The following is a 21817-nucleotide window of genomic DNA, read 5'->3' as shown; positions in this document are numbered from 1 at the left end:
TGGACTCTGGTTGAAATCTGCCTAGGAGGCTATCGGCGTGTCGGTTGCTCCGGCATCCACAGCCGTATTGGCAACCTAACCTTTTCAGCTGTTCTTGCGCAGCTGACCTTGAGCAGGGACATCTGTACCGCAGAGGCGTCCGTAACCCCGCAATGTCTGCACTGCGACTTACCCTGTTAATACTGTCCTAAAAGTACAGTCGAGGTTTCGGTCCTTCCCAAGCTCCGGCAGGTCCCAATTGTCCTCGTGCAAAAGGGCTACAAAACCTCAGACGGGCTCAGATTCCGGCCGGGCTCAATCTCGCCCAAGGAAGGCAGTCGGAGGAACCGCTACCAAGGCGGTCTCCTCAGGACTCTCAGCTCTCTCTCTCTCTCTCCGCATCCGCGGTTGATGGCAGACTCCCCCGCCTTTGGCGACATTTAGCTGCCACAGGTCACAGACCGGTGGGTGACGGACATTGTGCTCACGTGCACAGGACAGTGTTCTGTTCTCGTCCTCCGACTCCATTCTTCAGAACGGCCCCACCTCTCCACCGAGCAGATGCCCTGCTGCAGGCGGTGGACGCTCTAAGAGCAGAAGGAGTGGTGATCCCTGTCCCCCCTCAGGAACGAGGGCGAGGGTTTGTACTCCAATCTCTTTGTGGCTCCAAAAATGGACGGTTCCTTCCGTCCTGTTCTAGTCCTGAAACTGCTCAACGAGCATGCGAACGCCAGGCGGTTCCGGATGGGATCCCTCCGATCCGTCATTGCCTCAATGTCTCGAGGAGACTTCCTTGCCTCAACAGACATCAAAGATGCCTATCTCCACGTGCCAATTGCTACGGAGCACCAACGTTTTCTACGTTTTGTGATAGGAGACGAACATCTTCAGTTCGTAGCTCTGCCATTCAGTCTGGCGACAGCCCCACGGGTGTTCACCAAGGTCATGGCAGCAGTGGTAGCAGTCTTGCACTCTCAGGGACACCCGGTGATCCCGTACTTGGACGATCTACTCGTCAAAGCACCCTCCCTCGAGGCATGCCAACGCAGCCTGAATGTTACGCTGGAGACTCTCCAGACTTTCGGGTGGATCATCAATTTGGCAAGGTCAAATCTGTCTCCGACTCAATCACTAACGTATCTCGGCATGGAGTTTCATACTCTATCAGCAATAGTGAAGCTTCCGCTGAACCAGCAGCGTTCACTGCAGACAGAGGTGCAGTCTCTCCGTCAAGGCCAGTCGCACCCCTTAAGGCGCCTCATGCACTTCCTAAGGAAGATGGTGGCAGCCATCGAGGCAGTTCTCTTTGCGCAGTTTCATCTGCGCCAACGGCAATGGGACATTCTCCGCCAAAGGGACGGGCAGTCAACCTCCCTGGACAGGGAAGTCTCCCTTTCCCTGACGGCCGAGGACTCTCTGCAATAGTGGCTTATTCCCACCTCATTGTCATAGCCCCCATCCTGGGCAGTGGTCACGACAGATACGAGTCTGTCAGGGTGGGGAGCAGCTTGTCTCCGCCACATGGCTCAGGGGACGTGGACTCAGCAGGAGTCCACCCTTCAGATCGATGTTCTGGAAATCGGGGCAGGGTATCTTATCCTATTAGCTTTCCAGAAGTGGCTAGAAAGAGAGCAGATCCGAATCCAGTCGGACAACTCCACAGCGGTGGCATACATCAACCACCAAGGAGGGACACGCAGTCGGCAAGCCTTCCAGGAAGTCCGGCGAATCCTCATGTGGGTGGAGGACACAGCATCCACCATATCCGCAGTTCACATCCCGGGCGTAGAAAACTGGGAAGCAGACTTCCTCAGTCGCCAGGGCATGGACGCGGGGGAATGGTCCCTTCACCCGGACGTGTTTCAGGAAATCTGTTGCCGCTGGAGGGTGCCGGACGTCGACCTAATGGCGTCTCGGCACACCAACAAGGTCCCGGCATTTATGGCACGATCGCGCGATCACAGAACTCTGGCGGCAGACGCCTTAGTGCAAGATTGGTCGCAGTTCCGGCTCACATATGTGTTTCCACCTCTGGCACTCTTGCCCAGAGTACTGCGCAAAAATCAGATCCGATTGCAGCCGCGTCATACTCGTCGCACCAGACTGGCCGAGGAGATCGTGGTACCCGGATCTGTGGCATCTCACGGTCGGCCGACCGGGGTCACTACCAGACCGACCAGACTTACTGTCCCAAGGGCCGTTTTCTCCATCGGAATTCTGCGGCCCTGAACCTGACTGTGTGGCCTTTGTGTCCTGGATCCTAGCGTCTTCAGGATTATCCCAAGGGGTCGTTGCCACCATGAGACAGGCTAGGAAGCCCACGTCTGCTAAGATCTACCACAGAACGTGGAAGATTTTCTTAATCTGGTGCTCTACTCAGGGAGTGTCTCCCTGGCCATTTGCATTGCCTACTTTTCTTTCCTTCCTACAATAGGAGTTAGAAAAGGGCTTGTCGCTAGACTCCCTCAAAGGGCAAGTCTCAGCACTATCCGTGTTTTTTCAGAAGCGTCTAGCACCTCTTTCTAAGGTGCGCACGTTCCCGCAGGGGGTTTGTCATTTCGTACCCCCGTACAAGCGGCCGTTAGATCCATGGGATCTGAACAGGGTTCTAGTTGCTCTCCAGAAGCCGCCTTTCGAGCCTCTGAAGGAAGTTTCCTTTTCTCGCCTGTCACAGAAGGTGGCGTTTCTCGTTGCGATCACATCGCTTCGGCGAGTGTCTGAGCTGGCAGCTCTGTCATCCAAGGCTCCCTTCCTGGTGTTTCACCAGGACAAGGTAGTGCTGCGCCTCATTCCGGAGTTTCTCCCTAAGGTCGTATCCTCGTTTCATCTTAATCAGGATATCTCCTTACCGTCCTTTTGCACTCATCCGGTTCACCGGTATGAGAATGATTTACGTTTGCTAGATCTGGTGAGAGCACTCAGTATCTACATTTCCCGCACGGCGCCCATACGCCGTTCCGATGCCCTTGTCGCTGGTACGCGCAAGAGGTTGCAGGCTTCTAAAGCCACCCTGGCTCGATGGATCAAAGAACCAATTCTTGAAGCCTACCGTTCTGCAGGGCTTCCGGTTCTTTCAGGGCTGAAAGCCCATTCAACCAGAGCCGTGGGTGCGTCCTGGGCGCTACGACACCAGGCTTCGGCTCAACAGGTGTGCCAGGCAGCTACCTGGTCGAGTCTGCACACTTTCACCAAACATTATCAGGTGCATACCTATGCTTCGGCGGATGCCAGCTTAGGTAGAAGAGTCCTGCAGGCGGCAGTGACATCCCCGTAGGGGAGGGCTGTTTTGCAGCTCTAACATGAGGTATCTCTTTACCCACCCAGGGACAGCTTTTGGACGTCCCAATCGTCTGGGTCTCCCAATAGAGCGCTGAAGAAGAAGGGAATTTTGTTACTTACCGTAAATTCCTTTTCTTCTAGCTCTTATTGGGAGACCCAGCACCCGCCCTGTTGTCCTTCGGGATTTCTTGGTTGTTTGCGGGTACACATGTTGTTCATGTTGAACGGTTTTTCAGTTCTCCGACGTTATTCGGAGTTAATTTGTTTAAACCAGTTATTGGCTTCCTCCTTCTTGCTTTGGCACTAAAACTGGAGAACCCGTGATACCACGGGGGGGTATAGCCAGAAGGGGAGGGGCCTTGCACTTTTTAGTGTAGTGCTTTGTGTGGCCTCCGGAGGGCAGTAGCTATACCCCAATCGTCTGGGTCTCCCAATAAGAGCTAGAAGAAAAGGAATTTACGGTAAGTAACAAAATTCCCTTCTTTCCTTCTTTCATGTAGCATCGCCTTGTGACGCACTGGGTAAGAGTAGTAGGAAAGGAAGCCAGCTCATCACAAAAAGTTATTATCCTCTGGAGCTGAGAACAACACGTCTACCATGGAAATAACAACATGGGATGCAAAGGATAGCGTCAACTCGAATGGAGATAACATATTGAACTTTTACTGAGGATTTGTAAAATCATGGCAACATCCAAGAGCAGTCCACAAAAACAATCACCAACACATTTCTGGTATATATAGCCCTCTTACTTATGGTGCAACACTCTTTAATTCAATAAAAGTTCAAGATTGTACTTACTGGTCCTTCTATGGCTGGTATAAACAGAGGTGCTTGCGTACAAAACTTATTTCCATTCCTGGGACTTTTCTTTGACTCTGGTCTACATGGAGGCCTTACCCCTGCCTTCTTGGAAAAAAAAAATTCTGCTCTTGTCCATTCTTTTCCATTGTATGCTGGCTTCTCACAAACAGGTTGTTACGGTCACCGAGGGGCTGCGAGCGTCCGGTGGCGGACTCACTGGGCCCTGCACCAGACTCCCCTGAAGGAGCAACCAGCAGCGAACCCCTATACAGGGGCTGTGTGGCACTCCAACAGAAGGCCTAAATGCATGGCAGTCAGTGACCTGAGGAGAAAAGTCTCTTACAGACGGGATTAGTCTCTTAAGTCCGCTGTAGGTGTGCTTGGTTGTGGCAGCATGGTGATGGTCACTCAGACTAGGCGGCATGGATGTTGATGACTCTGACGAGGCAGCACGGAGGTAGTGGCTCTGACGTGGCAGCACAGAGGTAGTGTCTCTGACGTGGCAGCAAGGAGGTAGTGTCTCTGACGTGGCAGCACGGAGGTAGTGTCTCTGACATGGCAGCATGGAGGTAGTGGCTCTGACATGGCAGCACGGAGGTAGTGGCTCTGACGTGACAGCACAGAGGTAGTGGTAGAGAGCAGGCTCTAGGACAAGACAGAGGTTAGACACACGAGACTGGTACTAGGATTGGACACAGTAACATACAGGGACCTGAGAATTAGCAACGCACAATAGGCAACGTTGTTCAGGTGCCTTCTGTACGGGGAGGCAGTCTTAAATACCTTTTAGAGTAACAGGTGACCTAGAAGTAGCTTCCGGGTAATGGAATGCCTTGCCCTTTAAGAAAGGGTCGTAGTCGTGTGCAGCCTACAGGTACTCACAGCAGAGCTGTGTGCGGCCAGGAAGCAGGAGAAGGCCGCTGCAGATCCTGGGACACGAGAGAAGTGACAGGGACTGCCGGGCAAGTGAGAGGGAGGGCGCCCCCGCCGGAGCCTGGAAGTGAGTACGCATGGGGATACCACGCTTGGACCCTGCAGGTGAGAGGGAGGGCGTCCCCGCTGGGGCCTGTGAGTGGGGACGCGTGGGGATACCACGCTGGGACTAGGCTCTACACAGGTAAAGACCTTTCTTCAGGGAGTAGCTCATGTAAGATCACGAGAGTGTCCAAGGATGAGTCCCTCTCAACAGTTTCGAAGGAGACAATGTAGGCAATTCTTCAAGCAGGGGCTGAGGATTTATTTAGAGTACACAATAGAGCAGATACAGGCTACAAGGCACGCAAGTGTCCAGATACGAAGGCAGTGAGTGGTCTGGCTATCTGGCCCCGAACTATGGTGTAGTGGCTTTATATACAAAAGGCCACATATTGCAGAAAAAGATGTTTATAAGCTACCGTATATCATTCTGCGGCAAAAGGCGTTTTCCGTATACATACACATTAATACCTAATTCTGTAATAAACCATAAATCGCCATGTTCTATCAACTGACATCATTAGTCGCAACATGGCTCTTAGTATGCGCCCATAACTCTTCAATATTGACAGGCCTATGGCTCTGGTTCTTGTATTAACCTACTATATTTACTATTTTCTACCATATAATACCACATATTTAGTCTCATTTCCCTGAGACTGTATAATTTATGTTTTTTCTCGAATCTTGCTAAGTGACAGTGAGGTCATCTTATGGCTCCTTTCTGGCGAGAACTTTTACTTATGCATCTCATAGCTTCAAAGCTGGCCTGCTCGAATTGTCCCAGGATCTGAGTACAACATGGCTGATCATTCTCCCACAGCTCACTACTCCACTTCTTCAGGCATTCGGTGGAGCCTTGTCACCTTTTCCTTGTTTTGTCTGAATTCTAAGCGTTTCCTTTTGAGCTTCTCCGAAACCTCTCACCAAAGTCCTTATCGTGAATGGTGGCATTTCTGGTGTACATGACCTCCATAAGCTAGGTGTCTTCCTGCTTTTTGCTTCACGGCATCATTCCTTGTTCTCTTGGACAACGTGGTCTCTGCCTTCCTTGTCAATAAGGACATCCTCCTTCTCCTTTATTCATCTCCAGCTAATCTCATCACCATCAGCGTTCCCTCCACCATCTGTATCTGGAAAGGGCCATTGTGGTCAATCCTTACAATTGGAAGCCTTTTGTTTGTATTCTGATTTATCATCACATAAAAGCCGGTCATATAAATGCTGGTCAACCTCCATGACGGCCATTTCCAAATGTTATGTCGAAACCTGTAAGTTCAAGGGCTTTTGGGTCACTTCTCATTCCTCCTGGGCAGTCAGGCATCAATTTCTCATGAATTGGGACGACTTTATTATGTCTAAGGGTCCTGAGACCCCCAATACTGTTATGAAAAATTTGAATTTTTGTACTTGCCCTAAAAGCCTTCTCTCGATAGAGACCCAGCTCCCACCCTATTTCTGGGTTCAGGTAATTTCAATACCTGGTTGTTTTAGAATTTTTTTTGTTTAATCACCTCCCCCCAGCTTTTACCACTAAACTGAGCAGCCTCGTCTATGAGGGTTAGGTTCAGCCCACCAGGCCAGAATGTTCTCCATTACATATCAACAAATACTCCAAAGATAAAATGAAAAGAGCCGTCTGGGATGTGTGGATATGGATATTGTCTGCTTTAGATATTTAATTTCCAAAATATCTGTCCCCGGGGAGCAGTGTGGATATATAATACCCTTGTGGTAACACGCACAGTATTTATTACGGCTTATAGCTGTTCTGTGAGGATTTTTAATTGCTTTCCTCATTAAGTCCATCGATTAATTTATTTTTCTTGGCCGGATCCTGAATTTCCATCGAGAAATTACAACTTAAAAATACAATCTGATGTTTATGAGGGTTTCCTAACTTTTCCTGTAGGATCCGGATGATTTCTTTATGATATTGGTGAGAATTTCTCATTACTATGCAGTTTACATAACACACTAAGGCCTTTTTTAGCTTAAATTGATTGTTTTTGAGGCTTTCAAAATCAACAAGTAAAGCAAATAACCCTTCTTGGGCAGTTTTTTCTTTTGCTGAAGAGGTTTTTGTGGAGACACGGGGGTTAGTGGGTGCTCTCGACCGCTGGCCCGGCCGCCTTTAGAAAGACAGCATGGCCTAGGGCTCATCCCAACTGAACGCCCGACCTCCTTAACCGTGGACGGAACACTACCCAGACAACCCAGGGTGAGGGAATCACAATATTAAGACTTTATTGGATCCCCAAACAATTAACGGCACATAGCACATAACCAGCAAAACCACAGAATGTAACCGGCAATAGTTCCTCACCCTTCCACTGGCTCACCAGGGATTACAATGTCCGTGCCTCAGAACTTCCAGGGCTACTTACTCCAATCTAGCAGCACCCCGCTTTCGATGGGCACCCACCGAGAATGGAATAACGCCAGATTTAGGAAGCTGGCTGAGGGCTGCAAAGTCTGTAGTCAGGTGACTGGATTGTCCCAAGCTGGATTCCTTCTTTAGGTAGTCTCTGATATCTTAGCCGGATCCTTGCATTCGATGCTGAAGTCCATGTAGTATTATAATCCAGGTTCGATTATGGCTTGCCAATCGGATCCGCAGGTCCTAGATTGGTAGTATGTAGCAAGAGTCTACCCGGGCAATGGACAGTCCTCCTTCTTATACCCCTGAGCTCTCCATTCAGACCATTGGGGTCTTCACGATTGGTGGATAAGACTGGGTTCTAATTGGCTAGATTTCAAGCCGTATACAAAATATCCAGAGATGAGGCAGAGACAGCTAAGTTACATCCCATCTAGCAATACACATCGTAATACCATGGGAGGTTCGCCTAATTGATTTGTCTGGGTGTCTGGCCTTCACTGGCCAATTTTGGGAATTTATGCAATTACAGGAGTCAACAAGAACTTTAACACTAGACTCCTAAAAGTCTTGTAGGAGCAATTAGGGGCTTATTCCCAGTTTTTATAAACAAACTATCATCATGTCTGGTTGAATTTTAAGAAACTTAACCCATGTTAGGTACTGACAGAGTCTATGTCGTCACAGTTTTCAAAGGGTTTTTTTTTTGTCCTGGGACCACATATTATTCAACAAGGTTGGTCTGCTTCTATTTGCATCATTTAGGCAATTGATTCACTTTTTCACATTATTTCTATTTGTCTGTTCCAAAAAATCGGAATGTCAATACGCAAGCGTGAACTTGGGCCTGTTTTATGTTTATTTATAATTTTAGTCCCAAAAGGGGACCTGAACCTAAATGAGCTTGATCGCTCATGTAACACACTACAATACTGTCATGGTGATTACGGTGACAGCAGGGGACCGGGGCTCCTAGACTGACTCTCAGGCTAGGGGCCATAGTTATCCATGATCCCAGAGGTTACCTCTGAAGGTGAGGATGTCTGAGCCACCACCCTAGCCCTGCTTCTGACCAGCCCTGATCTTATACCACCTTCCCCTGTCTGGGGAGACCGCTAAGGGGTCTTCAGGGTCACAGAGTCTGAGTCCAAATCAAATCTGCCCAGATGTATGTATGAGGAAAAATGACCACAGAGAGACGTGTCTCTATCCGGGAGACGTTCAAAGCTCTTCTAATCCATATATTATAAAATACACACAGTTATTCAGTTCAACATTGTCCCTAATTGGTCAGAGATAAATAGCAAAAGTCTATATAGTACGTTATCAGCCTGCTACTGACTTCCTAATACTGGTTTGAACCAGCTACTGAATACTTCTTTGTTCATTGTACATTTTGGCTTCATTATCTTTAACACCTTGCTGAGCATGAACAAGGAGTCAACATCCCACATGCTGTGAACCAACAGATTATAAATTCTCTCAGTATGTTATGAATACTTGCATTGTTCAGCCTAGTATAATTTGTTTCAATGACACATTCCAAAGGTGCATTCTGGTATGTACAACAGCATCTGAACAATAATCATACAAACACTGGTGATCTTATTATATGGACAATTTATTCATAGCCTGGACCTTCACATCCCCAACCCAAGGGGAGGTCCAGGACAGGAGTGTGATTAAGCCCATAGAAATACAGTCAGGGGAAACCAAAACTCTATCTCACAGCATGCTCACACAGAGGTATAAGACAGTAAAAGCAAAGGAGCAAAATAAGAGCCGGGAGGAAACAAAAAGACGACTGAAGAACTCCACAACAACTCCAATCACAAATCAATTCAATCACCAGCAGGACTGAGACACAACAGCACACAGACCAACACAGAAATAAACTATAGTCGGCATGAGCGGACAGATTGCACCATCTTAAATAGGAAGGGAGCCAATGTGATAGGCTTGCAACAACATGTGATCCCAGAAGTAACAAGCAGGCTAGCCGAGGTTAAAGCCTGCTGTACACGTTGCGATTAAGCATACGATATCGTATGCGATCGTAACCGCCTCCATCGTATGTGCAGCACGTTCAATTTGTTGAACGTGTTGCACAAACAATTATTTCACGTCACACGTACTTACCCTTCCATACGACCTCGATGTGGGCGGCGAACATCCACTTCCTGGAGTGGGAGGGACGTTCGGCATCACAGCGACGTCACACGGCAGCCAGCCAATAGAAGCGGAGGGGCGGAGATGAGCGGGACGTAAGCATCCCGCCCACCTCCTTCCTTCCGCATAGCCGGCCGGGAGCCGCAGGAGGCAGGTAAGCTGCAGTTCATCGTTCCCGGGGTGTCACACACTGCGATGTGTGCTACCCCGGGTACGCTGAACAACCCGACTTTCAATTTTTAGGAATTGAACGACGTGCATGCGATGAAGGTTTTAACGTTCAATCGCAATCGCACGTAGCTGTCACACGTTACAATATACCTTACGATGCCGGATGTGCGTCACTTACGACGTGACCCCGCCGACACATCGTAAGATATATTGTAGCGTGTAAAGCGGGATTAACTCTTCCTATCCTGACCATGAATGAGCCCACAGCTGGTCAACGTCGGTGTCTGCCTGTGTAGCTTAGAAGCACCAGAGAACACTCGGTGAGTTTTGTACAAAACTCCTTGTGAGAAATACTCCTGTCTAACCAACTAGAGGCTGCTGCTACTACTGACCGCGGCATCTCAGGGGTTGAAATTGATGTTCTCCCCGTGCCTCGCAGATTTACCAGGAGCCCAACAGTATACAAGAGGAGCCCGTATCCAGTCAGTACCCTTGGCATTAGTATGATGTTATTTACAGGCTCACATGACAGATACATATACGTTGTGTAGAGTTATAGGGCTAATATAGGTGCACTTACATGGAACGAGGTGCAATACCTGTCGTAGTCCATAGATAGGAGGGGCGCTGTCACATTTATTTGGATCACACAAATAATCAAGGTAATAGAAGCCACACAACGTATTAGGATTATTTTTTCTTTATGTGTATATTGATTGTCTTTATATATTATGTTCTGGTGTCACTACCGTGTCTCCTTGCAGATGGACTGCAGGAAGTGGCCGAGCGTCTGACTGGACCGTTCAATGTGGAACTTGCCACAGAATCCATCGCAGTGAAGATCTCTGAGGCAATAATGACCCTGCAGGAGGAGAGCGTCCAGCTCACAACTCAGGTACCTCTCTCTCTGGTGATACACGGTCAGTAAGAACGATCCCCAATACCGAGACTTCAGCGCTGGTACCGGAGTGGAGGACAACTCTAATATAACAGTGTCCCTCACACTTTCTGAGTGATTCTGGATTCACACAAAGTTGTATTCTGGACTAAGTATGTACTGCGGTGCCAAGGCTGAGCTCGGGTCCCCTGACCTACACTTACATATTATGGTTGGGAGACCCATGGATGGTCTATGAATCATGGCTATGTGAATGCCGCCTTACTCATGGATATATTGTCACGGGGATAACGGGGCTGGGGCTCCTAGACTGGCCCACATATAGGGGGCCCCTAGCAGTCCCTAATCCGAGAGATCCCTCTAGTGGTGAAGATGTTTAGGCCACTTTCCTTACCCTACTCCTGGCAAGCCCTGATCTTATACCCCCAATCCCTCACCTGTGGAGAGGTCTGGAAAGGAGTGGTTGACCCCACAGATATAGAAAAATGGGGAAACCAAACCTCTATCACACAGATAGCACACACGGAGATATAAGACTATACATGATCAGGAGGAAATAAAGAGCAGGGACGAAATAACCAGGTGACAAGAGGATTTCCGCAGCACGCAATAAATCACCAACAACTGAAACACAACAGCTCACGGATCGGTTTAGCAAAAGCTATAGTTGGCATTGGAATGCAGGCTCCACTATTTTAAAAAGGCGGGGGAGTAACTGTGATAGGTGTCCCTCAACATGTGATCTAAGAGGTAACCAGCAGGCAAGCAGAAATTAACTCCTGCTAGTCTGAACACTAATGAGCATACAGCTGGTCGATGCCTGAGCCTGCCTCTGCAACTCAGAAGCAGTATAGTGTGGCGTGACACTCAGCGAGTTTATAGCGAAACACCACGTGATATGTATGTCTCGAGTAGTGTTTCTTCAGGCTGCTGCCTAGGATAGATTGTAGCCTGAATTAGGTGTCAGCAGCCATCTTGCATTACTTTTTTGAGAACCCCCTTAAGCCAAGACAGTCATCATCAGCTCTTCTTAAAAGTAGCGGGTCCCTCTTACCCCTTTTCCCAAATTATTCTTCCAGAGGAAGGGACTGTTATAAATGCCATGTGCATTTTGTTGAACAATAACAATAATAAAAATGAACCTGATTAGTCTCCTCTGCTCTGTAGATGCTCCAATCTGGCCCAATGTGAACCAATAGCTTCAGCCACTGAACTAAAAGTGTTAATCATGGCTCTCCCTGGCTTGTTTTATCACATTGGCCAGTTTTCTTCAATCATGTCACCGACATAGGGAGATGGACAAAACCGCTCAAAACCAATGTGGAAGTGAGACTGACTGGATCCCATTGAAATCCCAACTTCAACCATTAATTTTCAATTAGCTGGACAACCCCTTTAAAAGTAAACTATATTTTTCAGCTTGGAGTTACTGCATATGCTCGAGTATAAGTCGAACTGAGTATAAGCTGAGGCCCCTAATTTTACCACAAAAAATTGGGGAAACTTATTGATTCGAGTATAAGCCTAGGGCGGGAAATGCAGCAACTACTGGTAAAATTCAAAAATAAAAATAGATACCAATAAAATGTAATATGCCCCATCCTGTAGTAATATGCCCATTCTTGTGCCCCATCTTGTAGTAATGTACCCATTCTTGTGCCCTATCCTCTTGTATTGTGCCCATCCTTTAGTAATGTACCCCATCCTGTAGTAATGTGCCCATTTTTGTGCCCCCATCCTGTAGTTATGTGCTCATCCTTGTGCCCCATCCTGTAGTAATGTGCCCACTCTTGTGCCCTACCCTCTTGTATTGTGCCCATCCTTTAGTAATGTACCCCATCTTGTAGTAATGTGCCCCATCCTGTGGTAATGTGCCCTTTTTTGTGCCCCCATCCTGTACTTATGGGCCCATCCTTATGCCCCATCCTGTAGTAATGTGCCCATTCTTGTGCCCCATCCTCTTGTATTGTGCCCATTCTGTAGTAATATGCCCCATCCTGTAGTAATGTGCCCATTTTTTTGCCCCCATCCTGTAGTTATGGGCCCATCCTTATGCCCCATCCTGTAGTAATGTGCCCATTCTTGTGCCCCATCCTCTTGTATTGTGCCCATTCTGTAGTAATATGCCCCATCCTGTAGTAATGTGCCCATTTTTTTGCCCCTATCCTGTAGTTATGGGCGCATCCTTGTGTCCCTTCCTGTAACAATGTGCCCATTCTTGTGCCCCATCCTCTTGTATTGTGCCCATCCTGTAGTAATGTGCCCATTTCTTTGTCGCTCCTAATTGGGAGACCCAGACAATTGGGTGTATAGCTACTGCCTCCGGAGGCCACACAAAGTACTACACTTAAAAGTGTAAGGCCCCTCCCCTTCTGGCTATACACCCCCCCGTGGGATCACGGGCTCCTCAGTTTTATGCTTTGTGCGAAGGAGGCCAGACATCCACGCATAGCTCCACTGTTTAGTCAGCAGCAGCTGCTGACTATGTCGGATGGAAGAAAAGAGGGCCCATACGAGGGCCCCCAGCATGCTCCCTTCTCACCCCACTTTATGTCGGTGGTGTTTGTTAAGGTTGAGGTACCCATTGCGGGTACGGAGGCTGGAGCCCACATGCTGATTCCTTCCCCATCCCCATTAGGGCTCTGGGTGAAGTGTGACTTTACCGGTCTCCGGGCACTGAGGCCGTGCTCCATCCACAGCCCCTGGAGGATCTGCTGGATTCGGAGCGGAGTTTCCTCAGGGACAGGACCCTGCTCCATCAAGGTACTCCGTGTCCCCGTGGTTATCGCACGCACACTGCAGCATTGCTGGGTGTGTTAGTGCGCCGGGGTAAACAGCGCTGCTGCGCTTGTGCCGTTACTCACTACAGCTCTGCTGAGTGAGGTGACTTAGTACGATCGGCCGATCCGGCCGCGGGGGTCAGTTTTTACTGCGTCGCGGCTGGGATTTATGGTGCGCCGGGGACTTCCGCGCTGGCCGTGCATATATGACGGCCGCGCTAGATTACTACAGTCCCCGGCTTTTGCGGCCTAGTTCGTATCGTTCCCGCCCCCAGACCTGCCAGTCAGGAGGAGGGCGGGACGCTGTACAGACCAGCAGCGCTAAGAGCTGGAGTCTGTTTTACATACTCCAGCCCTCACACTAGGCACAGTGGGACGCAGTTTCCCGCACTTTTGTTTGTGACGCCCACGGTCCGCCCCTCTTCACAGGACGCCGGCAGCCATTCCTGCCTGCACGCTGAGCTGCAGAGGGGAGACGGGGAGACTCAGACAAGGGATTCTACGACCTCACACCCGCTTTCAGCGGGCGGTAAGCAGCCCTCAAGGGCTCTCCCCCACTTGTGCCATAGTGTACTTTGTATTTTGTGCTGGCAATACTTTGCACTGTACAGTCGCTGGTGATTTTCTGCTATATACCCTCCTTAGATTTCTCAAGGAGACAACAGCATGTCGTCCGCAAAAAGCAAAAGTGCCAAGGCACGGACTTTATATGCTGCTTGTACCGCATGTGGGGCTACTCTACCGGCAGGTTCCACTGACCCCCATTGTGTGCAGTGCTCGGCCCCTGTGACAATTGCTCAGCCGGGGCCGCTGCTAGAGGTGACCCAGGGAGAACCACCTGTGAATGCTGTCCAGGTGACAGGGACGGAGTTTGCAGCTTTTGCTGACAGATTGTCTATGACTATGTCTAAAATTCTTGAAACATTGCAGTCTAGACCAGTAACTCAGACCATGGGCACTGTTGATTCATTGCCACCTTGTCCCCCTCAGCTGGACCACTTCCTAGCTCCGGGGGTGTCACATGCACCCCAGGGTGACGGCTCTGACTCGGACGACAGTCCCAGACAACCTAAGCGGGCTCGCTATGAGCGACCCTCAACTTCATCACACTGGTCAGGGTCCCAGCGGGACGACTCTCTGTGTGATGAGGCGGATGTAACTGATCAGGAGTCTGATGCTGGGGCCGCTCTCAATCTAGATACCCCGGATGGTGACGCCATAGTGAATGATCTTATAGCGTCCATCAATAGGATGTTAGATATTTCTCCACCAGCTCCTCCTGCGGAGGAGGCAGCTTCACAGCAGGAGAAATTCCATTTCAGGTATCCCAAGCGTAAATTAAGCAGTTTTCTGGACCACTCTGACTTTAGAGACGCAATCCAGAAACACCACGCTTATCCAGATAAGCGTTTTTCCAAACGGCTTAAAGATACACGCTATCCTTTTCCCCCTGACGTGGTCAAGGGCTGGACACAGTGTCCCAAGGTGGACCCTCCAATCTCCAGGCTTGCAGCCAGATCTCTAGTTGCAGTGGAAGATGGGGCGGCACTTAAAGATGCCACTGACAGACAGATGGAGCTCTGGTTAAAATCCATCTATGAAGCGATTGGAGCGTCGTTGGCACCAGCATTCGCTGCCGTATGGGCACTCCAAGCTATTTCAGCTGGGCTTACACAGGTCGACACGGTCACACGTACATCTGCTCCGCAGGTGGCACCCTTGACCTCTCAAATGTCTGCATTTGCGTCTTACGCGATTAATGCTGTCCTAGACTCTACGAGCCGTACGGCGGTGGCGTCAGCCAACTCTGTGGTTTTACGCAGAGCCCTGTGGTTGAGAGAATGGAAGGCAGATTCTTCTTCCAAGAAGTGCTTAACCAGTTTGCCTTTTTCTCGTGACTGATTGTTTGGTGAGCGTTTGGATGAAATCATTAAACACTCCAAGGGTAAGGATTCATCCTTACCTCAGCCCAGACAAAACAAACCCCAACAGAGGAGGGGACAGTCTGGTTTTCGGTCCTTTCGAGGCTCAGGCAGGTCCCAATTCTACTCGTCCAAAAGGACTCAAAAGGATCAGAGGGGCTCAGATTCTTGGCGGACTCAATCACGCCCAAAAAAGCCAGCCGGAAGAACCGTTACCAAGACGGCTTCCTCATGACTCTCAGCCTCCTCTCTCCGCATCCTTGGTCGGTGGCAGGCTCTCCCGCTTTGGCGACATTTGGCTGTCACAGGTCAAAGACCGTTGGGTGAGAGACATTCTGTCTCACGGGTACAGGATAGAGTTCAGCTCTCGTCCTCCAACTCGCTTCTTCAGAACTTCTCCACCGCCCGACCGAGCCGATGCTCTGCTACAAGCGGTGTCCGCTCTAAAGGCGGAAGGAGTAGTGACTTCTGTTCCTCTTCAGGAACAAGGTCACGGTTTTTACTCCAATTTGTTTGTGGTGCCAAAGAAAGACGGGTCGTTCCGTCCCGTCCTGGATCTAAAGCTGCTCAACAAACACGTAAAAACCAGGAGGTTCCGGATGGAATCTCTCCGCTCCGTTATCGCCTCAATGTCTCAAGGAGATTTCCTAGCATCAATAGACATCAAGGATGCTTATCTCCACGTGCCAATTGCGCCAGAGCATCAGCGTTTTCTACGCTTCGTTATAGGAAGCGAACACCTGCAGTTCGTAGCTCTACCTTTCGGGCTGGCGACAGCCCCTCGGGTCTTCACCAAGGTCATGGCAGCAGTAGTAGCAGTCCTGCACTCGCAAGGTCACTCCGTGATCCCGTATTTGGACGATCTACTTATCAAGGCACCCTCTCAAGAGGCATGCCAACACAGCCTGAACGTGGCACTGAAGACTCTCCAGAGTTTCGGGTGGATTATCAACTTTTCAAAGTCAAATCTAACCCCGACCCAATCACTAACATATCTTGGCATGGAGTTTCATACTCTCTCAGCGATAGTGAAACTTCCACTGGACAAACAGTGCTCGCTACAGATAGGGGTGCAATCTCTCCTTCAGGGCCAGTCGCACCCCTTGAGGCGCCTCATGCACTTCCTAGGGAAGATGGTAGCAGCAATGGAAGCAGTTCCTTTTGCGCAGTTTCATCTGCGTCCACTACAATGGGACATTCTCCGCCAATGGGACGGGAAGTCGACGTCCCTCGACAGGGAGGTTTCCCTCTCTCAGGCAGCCAAGGAATCTCTCCGGTGGTGGCTTCTTCCCACCTCATTGTCAAAAGGAAAGTCGTTCCTACCCCCATCCTGGGCGGTGGTCACGACAGATGCGAGTCTATCAGGGTGGGGAGCAGTGTTTCTCCACCACAGGGCTCAAGGTACGTGGACTCGGAAAGAGTCCACCCTTCAGATCAATGTTCTGGAGATCAGAGCAGTCTATCTTGCCCTACAAGCCTTCCAACAGTGGCTGGAAGGCAAGCAGATCCGAATTCAGTCGGACAACTCCACAGCGGTGGCATACATCAAACACCAAGGGGGAACACGCAGTCGGCAAGCCTTCCAGGAAGTCCGGCGGATTCTGACGTGGGTGGAAGACACGGCATCCACCATATCCGCAGTTCACATCCCAGGCGTAGAAAACTGGGAAGCAGACTTTCTCAGTCGCCAGGGCATGGACGCAGGGGAATGGTCTCTTCACCCGGACGTGTTTCAGGAGATCTGTCGCCGCTGGGGGATGCCGGACGTCGACCTGATGGCGTCACGGCACAACAACAAGGTCCCGGTTTTCATGGCACGGTCTCACGATCACCGAGCTCTGGCGGCAGACGCCTTAGTTCAAGATTGGTCGCAGTTCCGGCTACCGTATGTGTTCCCACCTCTGGCATTGTTGCCCAGAGTGCTCCGCAAAATCAGGTCCGACTGCCGCCGCGCCATTCTCGTCGCTCCAGACTGGCCAAGGAGGTCGTGGTACCCGGATCTGTGGCACCTCACGGTAGGCCATCCGTGGGCACTACCAGACCGTCCAGACTTGCTGTCTCAAGGGCCGTTTTTCCATCTGAATTCTGCGGCCCTGAACCTGACTGTGTGGCCATTGAGTCCTGGATCCTAGCGGCCTCAGGTTTATCTCATGAAGTGGTTGCCACCATGAGACAGGCTAGGAAGCCATCCTCCGCCAAGATCTACCACAGGACGTGGAGGATATTCCTATCTTGGTGCTCTGCTCAGGGAGTTTCTCCCTGGCCTTTTGCATTGCCTACTTTTCTTTCCTTCCTGCAGTCTGGGTTGGAAAAAGGTTTGTCGCTTGGCTCCCTTAAGGGTCAAGTCTCCGCGCTATCCGTATTTTTTCAGAAACGCCTGGCGCGACTTCCTCAGGTACGCACGTTCCTGCAAGGGGTTTGTCATATCGTCCCCCCTTACAAGCGGCCGTTGGAGCCCTGGGACCTGAACAAGGTTCTAATTGCTCTCCAGAAGCCGCCTTTCGAGCCTATGAAGGAGGTTTCCCTTTCTCGTCTTTCACAGAAAGTGGCCTTTCTAGTGGCGGTCACGTCTCTTCGGAGAGTGTCCGAGCTGGCGGCGTTATCATGCAGATCTCCATTCCTGGTGTTTCACCAGGACAAGGTAGTTCTGCGTCCAATTCCAGAATTTCTTCCCAAGGTGGTATCTTCCTTTCATCTCAATCAAGATATCACTTTACCGTCTTTGTGTCTGCATCCAGTTCACCAATTTGAAAAAGGTTTGCATTTATTGGATCTGGTGAGAGCACTCAGGATCTACATTTCCCGCACGGCGCCTCTGCGCCGCTCGGATGCACTCTTTGTCCTTGTCGCTGGTCAGCGTAAAGGGTCACAAGCTTCCAAATCCACCCTTGCGCGTTGGATCAAGGAACCAATTCTTCACACCTACCGTTCTGCTGGGCTTCCGATTCCATCAGGACTGAAGGCCCATTCTACCAGAGCCGTGGGTGCGTCCTGGGCATTACGGCACCAGGCTACGGCTCAGCAGGTGTGCCAGGCGGCTACCTGGTCGAGTCTGCACACTTTTACCAAGCATTATCAGGTGCATACCTACGCTTCGGCGGATGCCGGCCTAGGTAGACAAGTCCTTCAGGCGGCGGTGGCTCACCTGTAGGAAAGGGCTGTTTGACGGTCCTATCACGAGGTATTCTTTTACCCACCCAGGGACTGCTTTTGGACGTCCCAATTGTCTGGGTCTCCCAATTAGGAGCGACAAAGAAGAAGGGAATTTTGTTTACTTACCGTAAATTCCTTTTCTTCTAGCTCCAATTGGGAGACCCAGCACCCGCCCTGTTTTCTTAGGAAGTTTGTTTTTTTCGGGTGCACATGTTGTTCATGTTGAACAGTTCAGTTCTCCGAGGTTGTTTCTCGGGTTGAATTTGTATTTAAAACAGTTATTGGCTTTCCTCCTTCTTGCTTTTGCACTAAAACTGAGGAGCCCGTGATCCCACGGGGGGGTGTATAGCCAGAAGGGGAGGGGCCTTACACTTTTAAGTGTAGTACTTTGTGTGGCCTCCGGAGGCAGTAGCTATACACCCAATTGTCTGGGTCTCCCAAATGGAGCTAGAAGAAAAGGAATTTACGGTAAGTAAACAAAATTCCCTTCTTTTGTGCCTCATGCTGTAGTAATGTGCCCCATTGTGGTGGTGCCACAAAGCTTTCAAATGCAGTAAAGCAGTGATGGTAGGCAGCAGCGACAGCCCCGTGCACCGGATGCAATCATGGAGGGTCTATGTTCAGGTTCAGGGGGCATCAGTGTCAGCACGAACTATCCATCCCTATCTAAATGAAGTGAAATGCTATGGAGGAGACCCAGGAGGACCCCACTGCTGACAGAGTTATAAAAAAAAAGCTAAACTGTATGCAAGTAACCAAAATCCTTCTGGGAAAGCGTCTTGTGGACAGATAAGAGCAAGGCAGAGCTTTTTGATAAAGCGCATCATTTTACTGTTTATCGAAAACGGAATGAAGCCTATAAAGTAAAGATCACATTACCTACAGTCACACATGGTGGAGGTCAGAGATGTTTGGGGTTGTTTTGCTGCCTCTGGCACTGGGGGTCTTTACTATGTGCAAGACATCACGAAATCTGAAGATTACCTAAGGATTTTGGGTCACAATGTAGCGCCCAGTGTCAGAAAGATGGGATTGTGTCATGGATCAGCAGGACAATGACCCCAAACTCTTCAAGAAGCCCCCAGAAATGGATGGAAACAAAGCGCTGGTGAGTTCTTGAAGCGGCAGCAATGAGTCCGGATCTAAATCCCATTGTCCCCTGTGAAGAGATCTTAAAATTGCTGTTGGGAGAAGAGAAGACGTCTTCAGATATGAGAGACTTGGAGCAGATTATGAAGAAGAGTCTGAGATTCCAGGTGAGAGGAGGAAGAAGCCTGTGGACGGTTATAGGAAGTGACTGATGGAAGGAATTTATTCCAAAGGTGTGCAACCAAATATTAAGCCGAGGATGGCAACAATTTTGTCCGGCCCATTTTTTAGGTTTTGTGTGAAATTCTCTCCAAATTGCCTTCCTTTTTCTGTGCGAATTGGAACAAGACAAAAAAAAATCAACAGAGGAACTAAACTAGTATAACAAAAATGTTGTTGCAATAATATTCTAGGAGAAATGCCGTATTCAATTTTCTGGAACAATTTTGTTCAAATCAAAGTTTATTAGAATAGAAGAAGATAATCAAACAATTGCACAGCGCGCAGGCTGAGGGTATATATCCCAAGCTAGCTGCTAAGAACATCACAGTTCCTTGACTACACCTGCGCCACTGGCGACCAAAAATAACAAGTACAATTCGTATGTGTGTGAAATAGGAAGAACAAGTTGAAAAATAAAGAGATAAAGAAGAGGAGGTGGAAGAAGAATTTAGAGACAGTAAAGACAACAGAAACGTGGGAAAGTAAGATGAAAGGGGAAGAAGGGTACCAAGGGTTCCCACCCGAATGGACGCACCCTCCTACATCAAAACCACATTTTCAAGGCTAACCTTCCAGGTACATAAATAAGAGAATGGAAAATTACCTACATACCTGCCCCCCCGCGAATCCATAGACCCATATCCGGTGAGTCCCTGAACATGATCCACGGGGCCCACGTAGCATCAACTTTGTCCTTGTTGCCGAGTGTCTGACCTATCAAGGTCTCCATCCTGAGGATCTCGTTGCACTCTGCTATGAATTCATTCCGTGATGGGATTCTAGTTTGCTTCCAATATCTTGGAATTAGGTTTCTGGCAGCTGTTAAAAAATGTCTTAATAAACCTTTCCTAAACCCTGACGCAGAAACATTCCCGAGGGACAGGAGAGCTAACTCTTTTGTGGGCTGGATCTGCCTCAAGGATAGTTTATTGAGTAACTGGAAAATGCTCTCCTAGAATGATCTCACCGGGGGACATGACCACCAGATATGAGTGAGGGTTCCCCTCTTCTTTTGGCATCTCCAGCACACATCAGAGGCTGATGGAAAGGCAGCATGGATACTCACAAGACACCTATACCACCTAGATAGGATCCTGGAACAATTTTAAGGGTGACACTTAAGACACTTTTGGCCATGAGTGTAATAAATAAAAAAAATAAAACTATGGTTACTTTTTAAATAAATACAGACCCCAGACCAGACTTCTTAAAGACTTGAGAAGAGAGCTGTTGCTTACAGACCCCAGATCTTATTGCCCGTTTTTACAGACCCCAGGTTAGGCTTCCCAGTATACAAAGCTTAGACAAAAACTACTGCACCTCCCTTTATACAGACCCCAGACCAACCCCTTTTTCTATTTACAGACCCCAAGGGGTCTTTCAGCCCAATCTGATAGTATTACGCTAAGCACACAGACTTGGAGGGGATGTCACCCATATAAAAAATCATAGCTTATAATCGATGCCTCCGGTCTGCAGAGACCAAAGTTTAATCAGATATGTTAATAAGGGTGTTCAATGCACGGTGGGTGTGGCCAAAAGGTCAGTGCAGTGTGGGTGTGGCCAAGAGGTCAGTGCACCGTGGGTGCTGCCACGAGGTCAGTACATAGTGGGTGTGGCCAAAAGGTCAGTTCACCATGGGCGCGGCCAATAGGTGAGTGCATCGTGGATGTGGACAAGAGGTCAGAGCACCGTGGGTGTGGTCAAGAGGTGAGCACACAATGGGTGTGGCCAAGAGGTCAGTGCACCGTGGATGTGGACAACAGGTCAGTGCACCATGGGCGTGGGCAAGAGGTCAGTTCACCTTGGGTGCGGTCAAGAGGTGAGTGCATCGTGGGTGTGGCCAAGAGGTTAGTGCATCGTGGGTGTGGTCAAGAGATCAGTGCATCGTGAGTTTGGCCAAAAGGTCAGCGCATCATGGGTTTGGCCAAGAGGTCAGTTTACCAAGGGCGTGGCCAAGAGGTCAGTCACCGTGGGTGTGGCTAAGAGGTCAGTT

General features: G+C 49.4%; 1 protein-coding gene across 2 annotated transcripts in view; it reads left to right on the top strand.

The window, feature by feature from the left end:
• Positions 1-21817, top strand: part of GPC2 (glypican 2) — a 140022-nt gene that overhangs the window by 98874 nt on the left and 19331 nt on the right. For both annotated transcript variants that reach the window (XM_075346681.1, XM_075346682.1), the window contains exon 7: positions 10522-10652. In XM_075346681.1, the coding sequence (XP_075202796.1) occupies positions 10522-10652 (131 nt within the window). The remainder of the gene's footprint in view (positions 1-10521; positions 10653-21817) is intronic.

The sequence above is a fragment of the Anomaloglossus baeobatrachus genome, chromosome 4 (genome assembly GCF_048569485.1).
Source record: "Anomaloglossus baeobatrachus isolate aAnoBae1 chromosome 4, aAnoBae1.hap1, whole genome shotgun sequence".
In the NCBI taxonomy this organism is placed as follows: Eukaryota; Metazoa; Chordata; class Amphibia; order Anura; family Aromobatidae; genus Anomaloglossus; species Anomaloglossus baeobatrachus.
This window is presented reverse-complemented; position numbering and strand designations above follow the sequence as displayed.